Source organism: Semicossyphus pulcher, unplaced genomic scaffold (assembly GCF_022749685.1).
Source record: "Semicossyphus pulcher isolate SPU_LCO1_2020_fin unplaced genomic scaffold, fSemPul1.0.p SCAF_7, whole genome shotgun sequence".
NCBI classification, from domain to species: Eukaryota; Metazoa; Chordata; class Actinopteri; order Labriformes; family Labridae; genus Semicossyphus; species Semicossyphus pulcher.
The window spans coordinates 13,703,911-13,723,695 of NW_027211748.1; the positions used below are offsets into that span (position 1 = coordinate 13,703,911).

Genomic DNA, 19,785 nt, shown 5'->3' on the forward strand with positions numbered 1-19,785 from the left:
GAGAAAATATGTGATTTGATTAATCGTCCCCCACTCCGCCTGGCCTTGTTTGCTCTGTCACATGTCTTTTAAAAACTGGGCCTGTTGTTCCCTTTCACACAATGTGCTTACACTGTGTCAGATGTGAGGACATTTGAATTCAGAGGCGCTTCCAGCCTAATTTCCCAGAGTACCATTCATGCTTTTTTTCAATTTATTAGTGTTGTTATTCCACTTCAACTTAAACGATTGTGAATAACTAAGTGAATATACTGTATATGTAAACATTTCTACTCCCCCAACCCCTTCGGCCCTACCACCCCCTAATGTCTGACTGAAGATTGCGCCCCTGGCTGGCACCAGGGTGGCAGGAACCAGTGTTGTTCTCTGCTCTCCTCAGACTGAAATGTGAAAGATGTATGGAGGTGTGGGGTGAAAACTTGGAAATTCCTCTGACTGCCTCGCGTTTTTTGGGTCTGATCTCTCAGCACAGAGAACACAAAGCTGCAGCTCTGAGTGACTTTACACAAGGATTTTCTGCTGTTGGTTCGTGAATGTTTTTTCTTTGCACAAATGGAAAAAAGAAGAGAAGGAATTGCCTCTGAACAACACAAGAAATTTCCCCTCCGTTTATTATTTATTTTGCATTAAATTTTTTACATTTTAAAATCGTTTCTTTCCAGGAAATCTGAGCTCGCTTTTTACCAGCAGTCTGACTCACATTCATACTGTCTTACACTATTGGAAAAAATCTATGGAGCAGTTGGAGGAAACATCAAGAGGGTCCAGCTGTGAACCTCACGGCTGGGAACCCCTGTCTGTGTAAGCCACTGAGAGCAGAGAGGGTCCCCAGAAAGTTGGATGTGTCATTTCCATTAGCGCTCTTTGTTTACTTAGGTTTCTTTTACAAGACCTATAAACTGTCACATTCCCTGCTCAAGTCTTTAAGCAGCATTAACTAAATTGTTTTTATAAGTGCGTTAGGGGTAGAAAAAAAACATGCTTAATTACCCCAAAGATACAACCTGGTTGTAACATAACATGCCGGTGATTAGCCTGATGATTAGCCTGCTGGAGAAGCTAACATTTATGTCAGCTCTGAAATAAAACAGAAACAACTTGTGGTGTTGGTGTTTCTCAATCTGTCTGTTTACTTCTTCCTGCTCTGGATAGGAAAAATAGGTGTGGTTACTTCATGAACAAACACAAATTCGTCATATATACCAAGCTAATCTTAGACAGCACATTAGCTCGCTAACAGCATTTCATATCTTCATTAAGATGGTCCTGTTCTGTTTATCTCCACCTTGCTAATATTAAAATGCTAATGTAACTTACAGATATGACTTATAAAAGACCAAAGATAAAGATATATTAGATCATACAAACACAAAACCATTATATAGCTACAACAAGCTAATATTTAACAGAAAATTAGCTAGCTAACAGCATTTTACACACATTAAGTTGGTCCCGCTCTATTTATTCACACCTTGTCAATGTTAAAGTTCCTGTGAGGAGTTTTTAGCTGGTTATGAAATGGACGGAAATGAATACTGATGCCTTCAGCTACAAAGGCAAACTAGACCATCAGTGACAAGACTGATCACATCTTTAGTTATTTTTAAGGCCTGCAAACACTTCCAGGGGGTAGGTGTCAGACGAGGCGATTAACTTTGTGCTGCCAAATCAGCCTTCAGGATTCACAGCGAGTGGTATGTTTGAATGTTAAAAGAAAGCAGGATGACATTTTTGGTTAAAAAACACTTCTTACACATGTACAGGACAAGATCAGCAAGGAGATAAGAGGTACCACCTTGTCCACAGGGCTCGTCAAAATCCACACAAACCAAAAGTTCCTCATAGGAGCTTTAAAATGCTAACGTCAGTAACAAACGGAACATAAAAGGAGATAAAGACAAAGATCAATCTGATGTAATTCATAATTTATAGCTAGGAAAGAACATTTTATTTCAGACGCCTTTCATGTTATTTTAAAAAAATGTTCTCGATAGCTAAATCCCTGACAGCAGTCAACGATCAAATTATGTGACAAAAACAAAAAGAAATCCAGTATCTGTGGCTTTCCTGGTATAAGCCTGTACATTTATTTCATTTGGACCGAAATAAAATGTTTTAATGGCTTACTTGCCTGTCTACCTACTTACGTACATTCTCTTCTCATTGCACATGAGCAAAGTCTTCCTTAAAGGGCCACTTTGAAGATTTTCAGCCTCAGTCCTATCATGCTATTTTGGGGAGCTAATGCCATTATGGTAGAAAAAAAATGTAATTTCGCTCTGTGCTGTTGGAGGACGCTATCCGTTCCTCCAATGGGCCCTGGAAAACAACGCCTCATCCGGCGGAGGCCAGGGAGCTTGCTAAACTACACTTCCTCAATCTAGGACGCCCACCTCCGATGTCATGTCTCATTCAAAATCGTCAGGTTTGAAATGTAGACTGCAGACCCGTTTTTTTTAGACGATCCACCAGTATATTCTCGTCATATTTTGGATTCTGTACCGCTCTGAGCCATTGCCTGCAGCAAAACAGTAGTATTTCACTCCAGCGTCTCTCACTGGGCCGGGCCGTTCCTTTCAGAGGGAGGGGCGCAATGCACGCTGGGTGTTGTAGGAATGTAGAATGGGCAAAACCACGAGCTGTTTGTACAACTTTCTCCACAGCTATGGTGTCAATTTCAAATATTATTGCTTCTATCGATTACAGAGAACACCAGCTTTGACTGACAGTGGCTTTTCCAGGGGAAAAATTGCTCCTTTAAGTTAAAGCTAGCAAGCTAGATACAGTGATACCGTTAGCGTTTACAGCGACACACTGGTGCTTCACCCCAGTGCTCTCTTTGGTTGGATAGTCCTTCTCCAGTCTTCCAGATGCAGTGCACGTTCATGCTTTTGTGCTTTTCTCCAAAGTTGCCTGTCCTAGCTTTAAGAGCACATTAGCTAGCTAACAGGATTTGATAGCATTTGTCATGTCTTTATTAACCATAAAGTTATATCTGATAACACTTTCTCTCTTTCAGGGACTTTCTTTGTTTTCAGTTGCACTTAGACTATATCAGATTTTGAAACAAAACATATACTACTGTTTCTCTCTTGTTCTGAGCCTAAGGGAGTTGTAATGACCGTAAAACTGGCACATATTGCTTGTATACTTTTATGGCAGTAGGTTAAGTCACTTTTTGGAGACCCTACTGGAGCCTTTTGGAAAGATGCCTTGCTTCAGGGCAGTCAGATAGCAGGAAGTTGAACCACCTGAGGAGCTTCTCTCTGACATTTGATCTTCATCTCCTTAAAAGTGTTGGGAATCTTTCCAGAGCATTAAATTTCAACATATTCTGTGTAGTTATGAGCCTGAAGACAATTTCTCATAAATAAGTATTTTTTAAACATTGTTTACATAGCAAAACCTTTCCAAAACAAATGTCAGAATGAAATATTTTGGGGATTTTGTTTCAGCTGGTCGTTTGTTTCTGTATGCTTGTGGGTGTCTTCGAGCTTGTGTGTTCTACTTAACTCCCAAACCAAATATTATGATGAAACCTGAAACTTTGTTGATTTAGTGCCATAGTAAAGGTCATTTACAGACTACAAGACAGCAATAATAAAACATGTCACCATGTGAACAATCTCATTTCATCACAGCCGAACAGTCTCAAAGCTGAACCTTAATTCAACTTTCTTTTTTATGAACACATCGCTTTGATTTTCAAACCAACGGCCCCAAAAGAAACATAGCTTTGAGCATCTTTTGAATGCAACCTCGAGCATGACATTGATTATCTTAGCTGCATAATTATCTCCACATGCTACTGTACCAGTGTATTTCACAGTCAGACGAGGCTCCATACAAACTGGGTGAGTGATTATAACAACTGTAAGTAAATTAGCTGTGAATAAAGGCCTTTTAAATACAGCATTAGTCAAAGACACCCTGCAGTTTCAAGCTGTAAATGCTCTCAGCGATCCTACAGCCACACTGCCAGTCTGTGTCTTGACTTATGAATTACTTCTGTAAACAAAACTATTATAAAAATCAGTCATTCAAACATGCCTATTATAATATTCCTTGTTCACATTAAAGTGTTATTTTACTTAAGAAGACAATCAGTAATGCCTCTTTTTTTGTCTCTTTTCTGCCTTTTGTTTTTGGCGTTAAATTGGAAATGCAAAATAGCTACAGATGTGTTTGTATAATGGTGCGGTTTCCTTGCATGCTATACATCTTCAGAGTGATCTGTAATTATCACTCTGAAAACGCCACCGAACAAAACAAGAACAAGGCTTTGTCTTGAAACATTTATCTTCTGTACCGCACAAGTTTCAGCTAGAAAAAAAAAAAAATCTATTTCATATATTATTTATGATTTTTCTGACAGGACTGTCTCTCTGAATTGACACATCAAAACCCACACTGCTTTGAAATGGGACATACAGTGAAAATGACTATATTTAACGTTAATGTTAGAAATCGTGCCTGAGAGGACTGACTGGAATTTTCCTTCAAGCATCCTTAAAATTGCAATCATTACATTTAGTCTCAAATGGCCAAAAAACTGTGGGACCGATTGCTTAAACTTGGGAAAATTCCTCTCTTGAGCGTTTGGCTAATAGCAGTCATATGTTATGTTTGTGTCTCAGGGGAATGCACTGCTATTATTTTAACAGAGACAGCCCAACACAAACACAGGCCTCTGTTGAGTGTTTACTGTATAATGGGCGTGACAGGCTACCTTAGCCCAATTGCGAGGTCACTGCTGGTGTTTCCTACAAAGTATGACACTTTTACGACCGCCGGGCTCGGACTCGGATTGTTTCTGACATGTTCGACTGCTGCTGCTCTCCGTCCGTCTCACAATCTCTCCCTCTTTTTTTTTCTCACTTTCCTCCTCTGCGGCTGCTCCGACTCTCCGTCTGAAACACTCTCCCTTTCATTTCCTCACACGCACACTGGCTAGAAATCATATCAGGCCTCTCTCAGCCGGACTCAAAGAGGACTCTTGAGCATATTTTAAGCCTAAAGTCTTAATCTCTCATAATAGGCCCCTTTGTGGAAGTCGAGCAGGAAGTCCATGTTTCTTCTCAAACAGCCCTTTTGTTGAAGGAGGTGATTGTGTGGTGATATCCTAACAAGCATTAAAACAACAAACTATAAATGCTTTAAGACTAAGATTAAAAAATGTGCACCACAGTTAAGTTGCATTAATTGAACCGGGAGATGATGCAACAGAAGCACAAATGCTAATTTTAGCAGCGCAGCAGGATTTTTTAGGCCAACATGTGCAGGTTTCCTTTACACACACACACACACACACACACACTCTATAACACAGTCTGGATGCATTGTTTGCCGAGGGATCCTGATTCTGGCTTGTTTTGCTGTTTGTGCATGCAGGAATTCTCCGTCTTCACTGGAGCTTTAAATGCACACAGGGAAGCCGAGTCAGACGAGGCGCTGCAGAGTTGTTCGGCGGGACGGCGGCGGCAGAGCCGGAGCGATTCAGATGTTCTTTATCTTCCTGTTGCAGAGTGAAATGTAGAGGGAATGTAAGCTGTACATTTACAGAGGCCCTGAGGAAATATAATACTCCTTCTGCATTGTGGCTGTGCTAATGTAATTATGCATAGTTCCTGCACAGGCTGAAGAAAAGATTTCTATCCATGAATATAAACATTGTCTGCAGGAACACCTTTTCATTTCAATAATAATCATGGTTGTTTTATTTCTCTTTTTTTTTTAAAGCAGGGTGGAACAGGTCAAAAAATAATTCATTTTCCATAAAAATTTCGGATGATTCACAAGGAAATATATGTAAGTGTAGTCACATTTACGAGCTCGATATTTGCTGCTTGCAGTCAGCTAACACCACATTTTTGCAGCGGCTCTGTGATCTGATTCTGAATTCAGCATCTTGTTTGATGTCTTTTTGATGATGGACATGAAATAATGTCCAAATCACCAGAGGCTGGAACATCAAACAGATTCAAATGAAAACACGGTAATGTCTTCTCGGACCGAGCCTTATTGCGCCTTCATTTGCCACTGCCCCATGGAAGCCGGGCTTCTAAAAGATGAGTCGATAAATGAAGCACTTTCATCTCCTGCAAACTTTGACAAGTTTTTTTATTTGCAACACAAACACCGCATGGCTAATATGCTGCATCATAACACAATCAGATAATCACAGAGGGTAATGTCGGGGTTCGGTGTAAAGTCAAAGGTGGAGGGATTATCTTTGAAGAGCATGAATGGCCGGAAATCATCACAGCAGGATAAGGAGAGCCGCGGATACGCTGCTCTTTGTATCGAGTATCACCCTCAGTCGTATGCGGAAAGGACGTGATCATCTATATATTGTTCAATTTCAGAATCCAATGTTCTTTAAGATAATAGGGTGAGAGAGCTAATACAGAGCACAGGTGACTTAGTGATAATGAACCAATATATATGCATCATGCAAAAGCGATCCTTATGCTCGGCAAAAGGAGCTCAGCACATTCATTCATCACGATTTGGTGTGTTATGAAAACGCAGACAGGGAGACTTCCTCTCCTCCTCGGAGTGACATCACACACGGCCTGCGGGGTTTGTTCCTCCCGTGCTTCATAATAAAGACACTTTCACAGACAACGCTGGAACACTCCCGGCCAGGCGTGAGCGGGTCATCAACTTTGCATTTAATTTGAGTTTCTAGCAGCAGGAGCCAAGTTTCTGTAAAATTCACACACCGGTTTTGGAGTCTCTCTGGGCTTCTGGACGGCTCTGTGTAAACCGAGAGGCTGATGTTCAAACAACACGGCAGACAGCCACAGTGGACTCAGAGCTTTGCCTTGGCCTGCGTGTCAGTCTCCTGACAGCAAACTGGCACCCAGCTCCATCTAATAAAGCGCACCACCCACATCCTACAGCAACTGCATGCACTGTATTGTACTTTGTGTGCTTGTGTGTGTGTGGTCAGCTGGAGCGGGATACTCCTGGAAAGCCACGGTTGGACGACATATTGAGCACTAAATCTGCTAAATCTCTGATGTGTTAAATCTATGATCTCGCTACTCTGTGGATGATGTGTTTTATTTCAGCACATGGAAGGATTTAGGCTCTTATTAAAAATGATTATGCTACATCTTCTTCAACTTGCAAAATTACATAGTGTTCATACAGTTACAGCTAAGAGCGGGCGATATTTTATACTATAGTTTTAATACTTCTTGTGTCTTAATATGCAAAACTTTTAGGCCAACTGTCGTTCTTTTCAAGCCTACATTTTTCATAGATTTAATTAATTGTAATAAAAAGAACGGATAAATATTTAATTGAAATGAGTTACTCTTCATTTGAAAATTTTTTTAGTGTCAATTTTCACATGCTGTTAAATTTAGTTAACATGTGCGACTCCTCTGCCTTCCTTTCTCCACACACACACACACACACACACACACACACACACACACACACACACACACACACACACACACACACACACACACACACACACACACACACACAAACACACACACACACACAGCAGGGGGTAAAACTGAGTTACCGTTTTCACAAAACATTTTGCAGCAGAGATAAGAAAGCTTAAAAACACACTTTCACTTTTTGAGTGAGTGGGCGTTGAAGTGTGGTGTAGTGGGTAGTACTACTACTTTGGGGTAGACAGTAGCTCAGTCTGTAGGGACTTGGCTTGGTTCAACCCCCAGTATGGCCCAACCATGGACTTGGGGCTGGTAGCTGGTGCCAGTTCCTTTCCTGGGCACTGTCGAGGTGCCCTCGAGCAAGGCACAGCATCCCCCTAACTGCTCGTGGCGCATGTCCATGCGCAGCCCCCCTCGCTCCCTATTAATGCATGTCCATAGGGTTCTGTTTGTGCATGTGTGTGTACTTCGGGGCCTATGTGTGTGTAGCATGTTTGCAATAGCAGAGGGGAAAATATAATTCCCCCTCTGGTATTAATAAAGTATGTCTTCTTCTTCTTCTAGTCCCAAAACATTTCAAACTTTCAAACTGGTCCGTCCCCTGCAACAAATGCAAACCTAGTTTGAGTTCCAGGGTGGTGCTCGTGCAGGTTTGCATTTGGATAAAACGTTGCTAAGAGTTGGTTTCATTTCCACGGGGTAGAGATCAACATCATTACGCCACTTTAAAGTGTGTTTACGTCTGTGCTTTACCAGCAGTGCCAGTGCAAAATGAAAGCATGAGAACAATGGCAGACTACATCATCTCTTTATAAATGTTTACCTAACTTTAGGAGCGATTCAGTTTTCAACTCCATACTTTTTTAATAATAATAATCCTATCCCCCCAAAAATTGTTCACTCTGGAACAAGCTTTCGTGGTCGAGACCCTTAATCGCAAGAAATAGTTCCAGCTCCAAACAGACCCTCAAACTACCTTCACCTTTCATTACAATGAACGGACACACCAGTTTATTCTGAGTCCATCCCACAGACATCGTCGTGCTGCTGGTAATCCTCTGGAGCGCTCCAAATGTGTGTAATCTGCAGCTGAAAATAGTCTGACGATTTGTTCCTGTCTGAGTCTGAAAATGTGCTTAAAACTGTGACACCCTGCTGTTTTAGGAAATGATTAAGCTTTCAAGCAGTGAGTTTATTAGTTAGTGATTATTAAAAATAAACGTCTTAATTAGGAAGGGTGGAGTTTGGAGTAGAACGTCCCAGAAAACAGACAGGCTTTGAAAATTGGACAGCCACCACTTACACGTTATAAGTTTTGGTCTTTTAATGGGATTTGTTGTCAGTAATAAATAAGTTTAATTCCCTCAGCTTTATTAGCATTTTACTAGATTGCTTCCGCACAAAATAAAAAAGCAGCCAGACATCTGCGAACAAGAAAAAAATTCACATTTATTTGATATCAAACAGGAGTTGAATTAAATATCAGCTGATGATGGGCTCTTACAAAAGAAATCAAATGAACCTAATCAGTGCCGCAACAACGTTTCACACTTTCCAACCATGATCTTTTTTTTATTCTGAATAGTTCAGTTAATAAATTAATTAGTGTCAAAGGATGAAACATGTCCGCAAAAAAAAACGCACCATCGCATTGACACGAACAAAAGTCTTTAAACCTGACAATTTCTTTCAAGTAAAATAAATTACACAAGTTCCCAATTCACTCCAAATCTGTGCATGGCCTGGTGTTAACAAAGATACTACTGGCGAAAAACTCATTCATGAAAGCAAAAAGCACTTCACAAGCAGAGACGTGAGCATGATTTCTTATGGGTTGATATCTCTCGAAATTTTTTTTTTTTTCATATTCAAACATACTACAAGAGTCAAGTGTGAGAGGAGAAAGCACGTTTCCACCGCTTGGATTAACCTTGTCTGAAGAGTTGTATTAACATTGAAAGGGCGTAACTACTGAATGGTTGCCGTTTCCGTTTTTTTTTTCTTTCTTTTTTGTTGACTTTTTACACTAGTGGTACAGCAAAATATATTTTCTTTAGCTGTTACTTGTACAACAGTTAAATGTGCAATAGAGAAAATATAAGGCCTGAGTCTGAATTAGTGGTTTCTTAACGTTACAGTCCTTCCTGTGCAGTGGAGCCACACTAGTTCTAGTTCTGTACTTCATGACTAAAAAGACCCTGGTCCTTCAAAGCCTCCCAGGAGTATGTCAGGAGTTTCATAGTTCTTTGCTTTGAGTATTTTTTATCCCTTATTCTCTGACAGCACAGAACAACAGCCAGACTTTCCTCTGACTCGGCCGCCTGCGTGTTATTCCCCGCACCTCTTTAGTCCAACAGCAGAGTGTTCACAGTCCACGCTGGTCCGGCCTCTGATGGACGTGTTTTGTGTGTTAATGAGATCTGTGTGCAAAAAGTCATTTCTTCATTCCTTTTCCCACCCAACAACATTTCACTTCCTGTCCTCACAGGAAGGGCATGTGGGGTGCGGAGCCAGGCTCGCCGGCTCTCATCCCGAAAGCACCCATCTGTTAAACCCTGTGCAAAAAAACAAAGACGGCGCGCTCAGAGGCTGGTGATGAGCTGCATTTGTCCGTCGGTGGGCGCCTCTCCCTCCGGCGCGCACTCCTCATTGTTGGGTGGGATGATGCAGCCGTCGCTGGTGCCTCGGTTTATGTGGTAGTATGACATGGGCTGCGGCGCGTCGCCCAGCTCCGGCATGCTTTTATGATACGCGTCCTCACTCTCGCTTCGAGGTGAGGGGGAGAGCTCCTCCTCCTCCTCCTCGGGGGGGTACGGGGAAGCCGAGGGCGAGGGGGAGTCTCTCAGGTTTGGCATGCTGGTGTACAGGGAGTCTCTGTTATTGTTGGGTGAGTTAGAGCCCGTGTCCTCCACAGCAGTAACAGTCTCAGAGCCATGGCCGCCCTGCCCCTCCAGGCGCCGCGGGGCCTTCTGGGCGCTGTAGAGCAGGGAGTGAGTCCTCTGAGGCAGGAGGGGGGCCTCCAGCGCCTCCTTGTGGTGGGGGTGCAAGAGCAGCTCCAGGGTGGCGTGCCCTCCTCGTCCACTTCCTCTCGGCGGGGACGAGGCCTCGGCGTGATCCGCCACGATGGCGTCGTCCTCGCTGCCGCTCCCACCCCCACCTCGGTCCACTGTCACTCTGGTCTGGGGAGGCGGGGCTCTGTCCCGCTCCCTCTGGGCGTCGCGACCTTTGGGGACCACGCGGGGCCGCAGGTTGTTGTGGACGATCTCGGATATGATCATCTTCTCAAAGGCGGCGTCGTCCAGGTTGAGGCCCCCCAGGTCAGCCGGGGCTCTAACGCCCACGGCCTCATAGTCGTCGTCCCGTAGCGAGTAGCTGTTGTTGAAGTTGCCGTTGAGGGGGAGGGTGTCCATGGCGCTGATGTCCCTGCTGTTGCTCAGAGAGTGCTGTCCTGCAGATAAAGGCAGAAATAGTCTGTGAGATTTAATCTTTAGCCTTCTCATCAAACAAAAAGTCTCCACCACACCATCCACAGACAACCGGATACTGCTCAGGACACTGCACTCTCGTGCTCTTTGATCTCCAGGTTAATTTCAATTTTATGCAAATACAAAAAGTTTTAAAATTCAAAGGAGAACCAATTAGCTCCCCATCATGGCTGAATCTCATCATGGCTGAATCTCATTAAAGCCAATCTAAGAGATTATCCTGAACAATATTGAAAATGAGAACAAAAGATGACGTCAAACTGAAGAGTACAGCACGGAAACACGTTATAGAAAGTAGCTGATGACCGGGTAACAACACAGCAGCATACAGGAAGCAGCAGGATAGGATGGGAGGTAAAAAATAAATACAAGCTGATGAGGAAGTGTTGTGACATCAACAATGAATAAAACATTCCACCTGTTAAAAGAAGGCAAGACAAAAGAGTAATGTCGTACACAGATGGCCAGCTCCCTCTCTGCACTGGGGCCCCACAAGCACGGCAACAACCCCCACACACTACAACAGACAGGCACGGTGCAATGACTCACTTTGCCACCACTCACATCAAGTGTGTCTGCTCAGGCTATCTGGCCTAAGAACAGCTGATGTGCAAAAAAAGTAAAACAGATGCTTTTTTTCAATTGCAGCAGAAACAACAAAATCACTGAAATAAGACAAAAGTGGAAGCTCGTCACATCCAGCCCGGATTCAGTCAATCCAACTCGGATCATGTCCTTGCAATTAACTATAATTTATCCTGTGTGATGCTTTGCCCAAATTGTTGCAGCTTTGGTGGAGAATGACAGCAAAATGATGTGTAATAGTTTGAGAGAGCTAAAGGACAAACCAAGGACAACTGAATCCTGGACTCAGCAGGTGAAAGGGTTCAGCAGCAAGCACAGTCGTTTTTTAAAAAGTCTACAGAAAAGAAGGAACATTATTTCTCTTTCAATGACTTTTAGAAGTGTACATCTATCACTTTTATGTGAAGGAAATGCACACACTCTCACACACACACACACACACACACAGCCGAGCACTCTAATTTTCTTGCAGCCCTGTGACTAAGCTCAAGTAGCAGGATGAAAGTGAAGGGGGCTAGTTTGATTTGATATGAGGATTTTATTTACTGGGTACACTGTGAGCCTGCAAGTGAAAGGCTTGACATTTTGTCGGGTGAGGATGTCGTCACAGGCAGCGCACAAAAAAAAAGAAAAGAAGGGGAAACTGTAGTCTTAGCTTTCAAATGAGCGTGTCAGAAAATGGATGATAGCAACTGAAGAAAAAAAAAGTCTAAAAACAACATCAAAGACTTTCTCTGAAAAAGACGGAGAGGAGCGCAGGGAGCAAAAGGGCAAAATAGGCGAGGGGAGGGGGAGATTATTAGACTTCTCTCTGAAGAGACTCTACTTCCAAATTTGCATTTGTTTATGCACAGGCGGTGATTTTTATTGCAGACAGGTATTGTCTACCGGGAGCAGGGGAAATGATGTGAACAGAATTCAACTGGACACGGCGACAGCTGCACTCTGGGAACCGTTCCAGCACAGATTCATCCAAGATGTTCTCCTTACAGATTTTTACTGCATCAGAACATCTGCAGAGCATTACTTAGTATTAATACACTTACAATAGAGGACACGCTCATCCTTTTCCAGGAGCTAAATGTAATGACTATAGCAGGCAGAATTCTTCACAAAGCTCATGTTAAACTTGACGGCCTCTCTGTGCATATTTCAGACTCGATGGTGATCTTCACACCCGCTTTTGACATTTGTGTGTCACGCTGCTGCCGCTACCCCGAAACTACTTTCCATTTGTTAAATCTTTAAGTTTATGTCACTTCTTTTGATCTGCTTCTGCTCCCGTTGTTTGAGCATGGCAGAGAACAAGCGGCTCGTCTCAGAGAAGGAAGAAATCCTCCTACAGGTAAAGGAGATGTTTATGTCGTTTAAATTACCTGCTAATTATAAATATCGCCACGTTTTAATCTGTCTCCAGTGCTCCTGCGTTAAAATGCAATTATCCGTGTGGTGATTAAGCAGGTAAACATTTTAGGGCAATAACGCACGAGCTGTATGCACACACTGACTTGTGCGTCTGAGCTGCTGCTGAGCTCACACAAAAGAAAAAGAAATATAAAAAATGTCTTGTTTTTCAGACATTATTTGGTCCCCAGCCTCCTCCATTAGAAATGAATGTTAGCTCTAAACAAGAGCGTGATGACTGCAGTGGGTCAAAGCTATATGTTACTGCAAATCCTCTCCTTCCACACTTTGGCCATACTGCTGTTTTTCTATATTCTCTTTTATCATCAAATGCCTGTGAATATCTGAGGGCTACGACTCTGCCCGCATTGCGTCATGCGCTTCTGTTTTTTTTCTGGCTTTGATTGGGTTTCTTTTGCTCTGCCAGAGAGGGAACTAGGTCACCATAAACACTGACGTGTTTTAAATCAAACTCACGTCTAATTTAAAGTAAGAAAGTAAGAGAATGTAAAGATATCATCCTCGTATAGAGGTTAACAACATAAATGATTCGCCGACGTGTGAAGCTCTTTCAAGGCAGTAGAATTCCCACATGAATTCTCAACAGATGAGATAAGATAGCGCTCACATCTTTGAGTTTATCTGCCTCTGTGTTTACAAAGAAGGAAACCTGCACAGATACGAACTACCGCAAATGCAGAGAAGGTGTGAATGAAGAAGAACAAACAGTTCATCCAGATTAATTATTCTCAACATGTTTGCATGCATGCAGTGTCAGAGCCAAACCCTTAACATTCTTCATGTTTCTAATAAAGCTGACACACTTAAGGGAGAGAGCTAGATAAGAAGGTTAATACCACCCTCATATCCGTCTGTTTGTTTAATGAGAAGCTACAGCAGGCGCCGGTTAGCTTAGCTTAGCACAAAGACGGGAAGCAGAAATCCAGCTACAAGCACAGTGCAGTCATTTCTTGTTTGTTTAATGCAAACAAAATTTGAAGTGTTGAAATTATAATTCACCGTTTAACAGGGGGTTATTTGCTGGACTGTTTCTCGGTCGCGACCTGTAACTTTTCTTTCATCTTTGTTGGTTGCCTAGCAACTGCTTTCGAGCTAAGAAACAGCCCAGGACAGAACTTCCCCTGTGAAACGGCAAATTTTTGTTTTTGTACGGATTAAACAAACATGATAGAAAGTGTTGATAAGTGAGAAAAAATTAAACGTGGAGTGCTGCGCTTGGTAATAAAAACAGTAGTGTTGAAGCTGAAGTAAGAAATGCACTTGCTCTTTTAAAAATAGGGACAGTAGTCGAATAAAAATAGGAAAAACAATGATTTATAATTAAATCATGAATCAAATCTTTATCCATTATCTGGTCAGACATTGTTATTTCTCTTTTTACTGATAAATGAGCTTTAAAGGCTACTGGAAGAGTTTGTTCCAGGCGCAGGCTGCCAAGCTAGCTGTTTAAGCTAGCTGCCAAGCTAGCTGTTTAAGCTAGGTGCTTCCCATAAAACCACAGCCTGTTGGTTTTACTGTTGGATTTTGGTAAAAATTCAAAAATACTTCAAAACATTTGGTCTTAATAAGTGAGCTTTTCAGGTGCTCTTTCCACTCTTTATGCTATGCTAAGCTATGTGGCTACATGCTATAGGCACATATTTAACAGACAGACATGATAGTGGTCTTCATTCTCTCATTTTACTCTCCCCAGAAGTGTATTTTTCTAGCTTAAAAACAAACACAAATCTGTATAAAAATAAAGGTGGAGGGTGGATGTGCACCTGGGGAGTGAAAGGCCGGTGGAGAGGGGGTGTTGCACACCACAGTTTCTGCCAGCAGGTTGTTATAAGGGTTAGTGTCGTGGGTTCGGAGGAGAGGGTTAGTTAGGAGGTAGTTGCCAGTCATCCCTGAAATAACAGGAAGAGAAAAGAGAGAGAGAGGGGAAAAAAATCAGGAGGGAAAAAAACAGTTGAGGAAAAAGAGCTGGAGGTACTGTACTTCATGGTCTGTGGTGGTGCGCTGGGTCGCGGTCGACATAAACAAACCCTGACATCGCTGTCCAAAAGCTGATTTATGACCCACAATCCGTCTGCCTTCTATTACAGACGGAGCAGCCATAGAAACGACGGTCAAAGCACGACATTATCTAAACAGACGTCCGATGTTACTGACAAACAATATTATCACAAAAAGTGTTGACCAAAGCATAGCAACACAATCAACGGCAGTGTTTATGTGAAACTAATTCATGTAAACAAACTCATCCAGTCGAGGCACTAGAAAAAACTCGCCTAAGTGGCCTGCCATGAATAATACAGTATCCCTATCATCGTAAGAATGCTTGTGTAAATCCTGAAGAATGTAAAAAAAACTATGCTCGGCCTTTCTGATGGATCAGGGACAAACTCTGCTCTGGCATGTGTGTTTTCTAAAATAATCTAAACTAATTCAGAAGTACAGCTTAAATCTGCGCTGGCACCGTCTGAAGCCAGAGCTTCCAGATGCCGGGATCCCTCCCAAAAATGTGCTCTGACCTCAGCCTGACTTTGCTCGTCTCCTGCACCCCTACCTTCATACTGACAATCACTCTGCGGCGAGGATGAGTTAGGCGGATGTAGCGCAGTCAGGGCTGTTAGGATTTGAACTTAAGTCCTCATCAGTATCGCACTAAAATATTACACTCTTCTACCTCTCCTCCGCCCAGTGAAGCAGGAAAGAGCTGGAATAAAGCTTCACAGGCAGCTGTTTTTGTTTTGATTGCTAAACACTAAGAGAAATGCGACATTAAATCAGGCCTCCCGCTTTTCCCGAGCTGCTTCCATTGAAGTGTTTATTGTGAATTCAGAGCTCCGTCACAAAGAGAATGGCGTATGTGTCTCGTCTGGTGGCGGGGGAAGAAACGCTTGCTCACCCTGGTTGAGTGTGGAGGTGCTGTTTATGTCTCCGGAGATGAAGGAGGACTCCGACTGCTTCCTCACAGTGTCGTTCCACATCCGCCTGATGCGGCTCTGGGTAGAGAGAAAAGCAGCCATTGATCAGGACTCAACATGGTGCCGCTGTCTTTAAAGGCGACCGGCCTTGAGGATTGAGTGGCTACAAGAGTTATTGATATAGAGCTACACTTGTATACAGGATTCAGCGAACCCACGGCTTGACGACACGATCACGCTATGAAGCACAAGCTATCGATCTGATTGATACAGAAAATGGATACTTCAAGGATCTCACAGCTTGTAATGCGAGACATCAGCCGTGAGAAGCTCTTTTTTCCTTCTGGGGAGTAAGGCGGCAGATTCTCAGAAGTGCTCTCAAGATAGATCTCACAGTCAGAGACGAGACAACATCAGTGATCTGTTTGTATGTTGTTTTTTATGTGCTCTACATTTCTCTGACCATGAGAACAGGTACAAAAGGAATGTTTAAACACATTAATGATGTCTGTCGGCCAGCTGCACTGTGTTACTTTTCCTGATGTAGAAATTATCACCATCTCTTGACCTTGGCAGTCTCAACAGATTGATAACAAAGCCTAACATTACAAAGTTGAATTAAAGTGCTGCACTGAAATTTCTTTTTAATGTGCGTTTAGTTAAAAGAATCAATAAGCTGCACTATGCAGGGATAAAATTCAAGTCAAAGGTTGGAAATAAACGAGACTTTCAGACTTTATTAAAAGGATGCGTCTGACGACGTCAACATTTTTCTTACTGTCAACAAATCCTGTGAAAAGCCCCAAACCAACAATGTGTGAGTGCTTCCTCAACACTTTCTTCATTCCTCGCCTTCTCTGCGACTCTCAGACACAAGGCCGCGTGTCTATAAGGACTTTAAAAACTGTTCACAAATAAAAACTTTAAACTTTCTAAGAGCACAGGAATTTCTTTAAGTGTCTGTGTAATGTAGTTTTTAGCAAACAGGACCTAAAAAGGAGTAAATATTGCTTTTGTTTGGGACTATTTTCTGTTGTGGATTAATAAATATTTGGTGCTCTAGTGTGTACTTACGTGGTCGACTAGGTTCTGAACAATAATGCAGCTCTATAGCACGGAGTTATAAGCTACAGTATACCAAGTTTTGGCTTTACGGACAAATAATTGCTTGTAGGATCATTCATTGTTGGTTTTGTTGTTAAACTAACTTTAAAGAAAAACCAAACCAAACAATCCATACAACCAAAAAAATCCACTGACATGTAATTCACATAAGTTAAGTTACATCCTAAACCTTGATGTATCAGATTCCTGGTGGCCTGCACGTACCTGTGTTGCGGATGAGTACCGGGCCGTGGATCGAGACGTGGCCGTCTTGGCCGCACTGTGGGGACCCTCGGGTGGCAGCGCGCCGCAGCACTGAGACTGACGGAAGCATTTGCTGTACTCTTTGCGGACCTGCAGAGGAACAAGAGATCAGGACAGAGTGAGAACAGGCAGCGACACAATCTCAACATAAAGACGTCCATCCATCAATCCTTCAATCAGTAGCTCTACCCCGGAGTGGCAGCCAATCACAGCTGACATCCAGGGAGAGGCGGGGTACAACCTGCACAGATCTCCAGCCAATCACAGGGCGGACATGAAGAGACAGTTAATCACTAATGCTCACATTTACACCTACGGGCAATTTAGAGTCACCGATGAACCTGGACGTCTTTGAACTGTCTGCTGAGAATGTATATCATAACATGAAACATTAATTTTACAGCTCCCCTGAACAAGGATTGTATTCATTTGGAGAGAAAAGTCCTGTTCTTGCTTTGTTTGAAAGCACCGCTGCAATTTATATCCATTTTCATCTTTTTGGTTGTTATTGTTTCTCTATAAAATCCTGAGAATTTCCTGAGCAAAAGGTAACATTATTATAATGAACAAAAAAAAATAAAAACACAGCAAAACTACAAATTACTACAATATGAGACACAATAAAACAACTAATCTTCCTATTAGAGGCTAAAAATAGAAAGTAGTTGGTATTTCTGCTTGAAAGGCGGCTTTTATTATCATCCATTAGCAAATTATTTGCTAAATTATTTGTGCCGATTGGCAAAATGATGAATCTTCTAATTCTTTCCGCTCCATTACACTTTATACTCAGTCAATTGTTTTTAGATTCATTCATTATGTCTGTTACGTTTCCCCAGAAACAAGACCTGAAGGACAGGGGTCTCAAAAAGCTGCATGTGTCCCAAAAGGGTCAAAGCAAAACAGGCCTTTCTCCCCACAGCCACCCACTGATTCTATCAAAATGATAAATCAACGAAAGAATTGGACCCAAAACAAAGGAGAAGTGGGAGTCACCCGACAGGGGGGGAAACAAGATGAGTGGGAAACTGGCCAAAAGAAGAATACATCTTCCAACACACACTCAACCCTGATTTTCACTCAGAAAGCCAACTGATGGTGTTGACTCTCCGGAGACCGAAAAAACAACAACCCCATCCTCCTGATACAGCCTCCCAGCCAGGCTGATCGCCATCAGCTGAGGGAGAACATCACTCCTGATCAGCAAGGAAACCTGCGACCTAGATTTCGGATCTCTCAATGTCTCGTCTGTAGAGTGTAAGAAAATCATTTAAAATTATTTTGGGATCTGTGATCTGCTTTATCCACGATCCAAGGAGTTACATTCCCAAAGGATGCTGAGATGTGCCAGATATGGCAACCTCTCAAACTCTAATCCGCTTGGACTGTGGCTCTTGGAAGTGAACAGTTGCAAACCTCTGTGAAAGATAAAATACTCACTAAGGAATCAGACACACTCTTTCTATAAAATATGGAAACCTTTGATCAGCTTCATGGAGAATCTCTCATCTCACATAACTGAATGATTGTCTGTGTGATCCTTTCTATCTTCAACCCCATTATTGTGGTTACAATTAACCTATCTCTCAGTTAATATTTGTATTGAATTATTATTTTTTATTGTTATTATAGTAATTGTTATGCAAGAATTGTTTAATTATCTTGTTTAATAATCCTTCATCTAAAATCTGTTGCTTGTCTCATCACTTACACAACCAATACTTTCCTCTGATTTACCGGGTGATGATTGTTACCTTTTTCTGTAGGAGGCAGTGGAAGATGAAGATGAACATCCCCTGCAGAGTGTTGAAGATGGTGAAGAGGTAAGCCATCACGATGGAGGATTCATTGAGGAAGAACAAGCCGAAGGACCACGTGAGCCCCAACAAACAGAGCAGGACGAACGCTCCCAACACCCACGACCTGCAGAGGAGAAAGAGCAGCGACGTTACCTCTCGAACCAGAACATCTGCGGGAGATTTCATCAGCTTTGCTCGGTTTGACGATTCTCCTCGACGGCGGCTCGTTAAAAAATAAACAACCTAATTTGCTATTTGCCTTTCAGACAAGTTGCTCTCGGGCGGTATATTAAATAAATGCTGATACAATGTTCAGTCAGAAAAATATTGGCGAGTTTTTGGCTAAAGAGACTGCACATGCAGCAGGTTTTTATTTCCTTGGTGGCTTCCAGGAAAGCCTCGAGGAAATAAGATAACTTCACAGTCACTTTCGATGATGATGGCCGGTCGTTATTGATACACAAGAAGAAGCGAGCCCCCCCTCGAGAGAGATGCAGCGAGCGCGGGGAGGAGAGGAGAAATGGGCGACGACATGTCAGAGACAGATGATCCACAGAGGCAGAGCTGCTCATTACACTCACTGGACGCTCTTTTTATACGATAATACAATTTTCTGTGTGAATACGCACACAAAAATGAGCCAATTATTTCACTTGATTACAACAGTTGACACAGACACTAAATACATAGCAGATTTGAGGTAAGCCCTAATTAATGACAGTTAATGAGTTTTCACTTCTGAAGCGAATGTGTGAAATCCAGCATCCACATGTGAAGCTTTCTACGTGCAAAA

General features: G+C 42.4%; 1 protein-coding gene across 11 annotated transcripts in view; it reads right to left on the reverse strand.

The window, feature by feature from the left end:
- Window positions 1-8,847: 8,847 nt before the first annotated feature.
- Window positions 8,848-19,785, reverse strand: part of LOC138611933 (adhesion G protein-coupled receptor L2-like) — an 89,444-nt gene continuing 78,506 nt past the window's right edge. For 4 of the 11 annotated variants that reach the window (XM_069685199.1, XM_069685198.1, XM_069685204.1 and 1 more), the window contains 5 exons: window positions 18,948-19,116; window positions 17,155-17,283; window positions 15,807-15,903; window positions 14,677-14,802; window positions 8,848-10,866 (listed from right to left, as the gene is read on the reverse strand). In XM_069685199.1, coding sequence (XP_069541300.1) covers window positions 10,001-10,866; window positions 14,677-14,802; window positions 15,807-15,903; window positions 17,155-17,283; window positions 18,948-19,116 — 1,387 coding nt within the window. In that variant the 3' untranslated portion in view covers window positions 8,848-10,000. Of the gene's footprint in view, window positions 10,867-11,452; window positions 11,507-14,676; window positions 14,803-15,806; window positions 15,904-17,154; window positions 17,284-18,947; window positions 19,117-19,785 lie in introns of all 11 variants that reach the window. The other 7 variants (XM_069685201.1, XM_069685200.1, XM_069685209.1 and 4 more) reach the window with 5 other exon arrangements.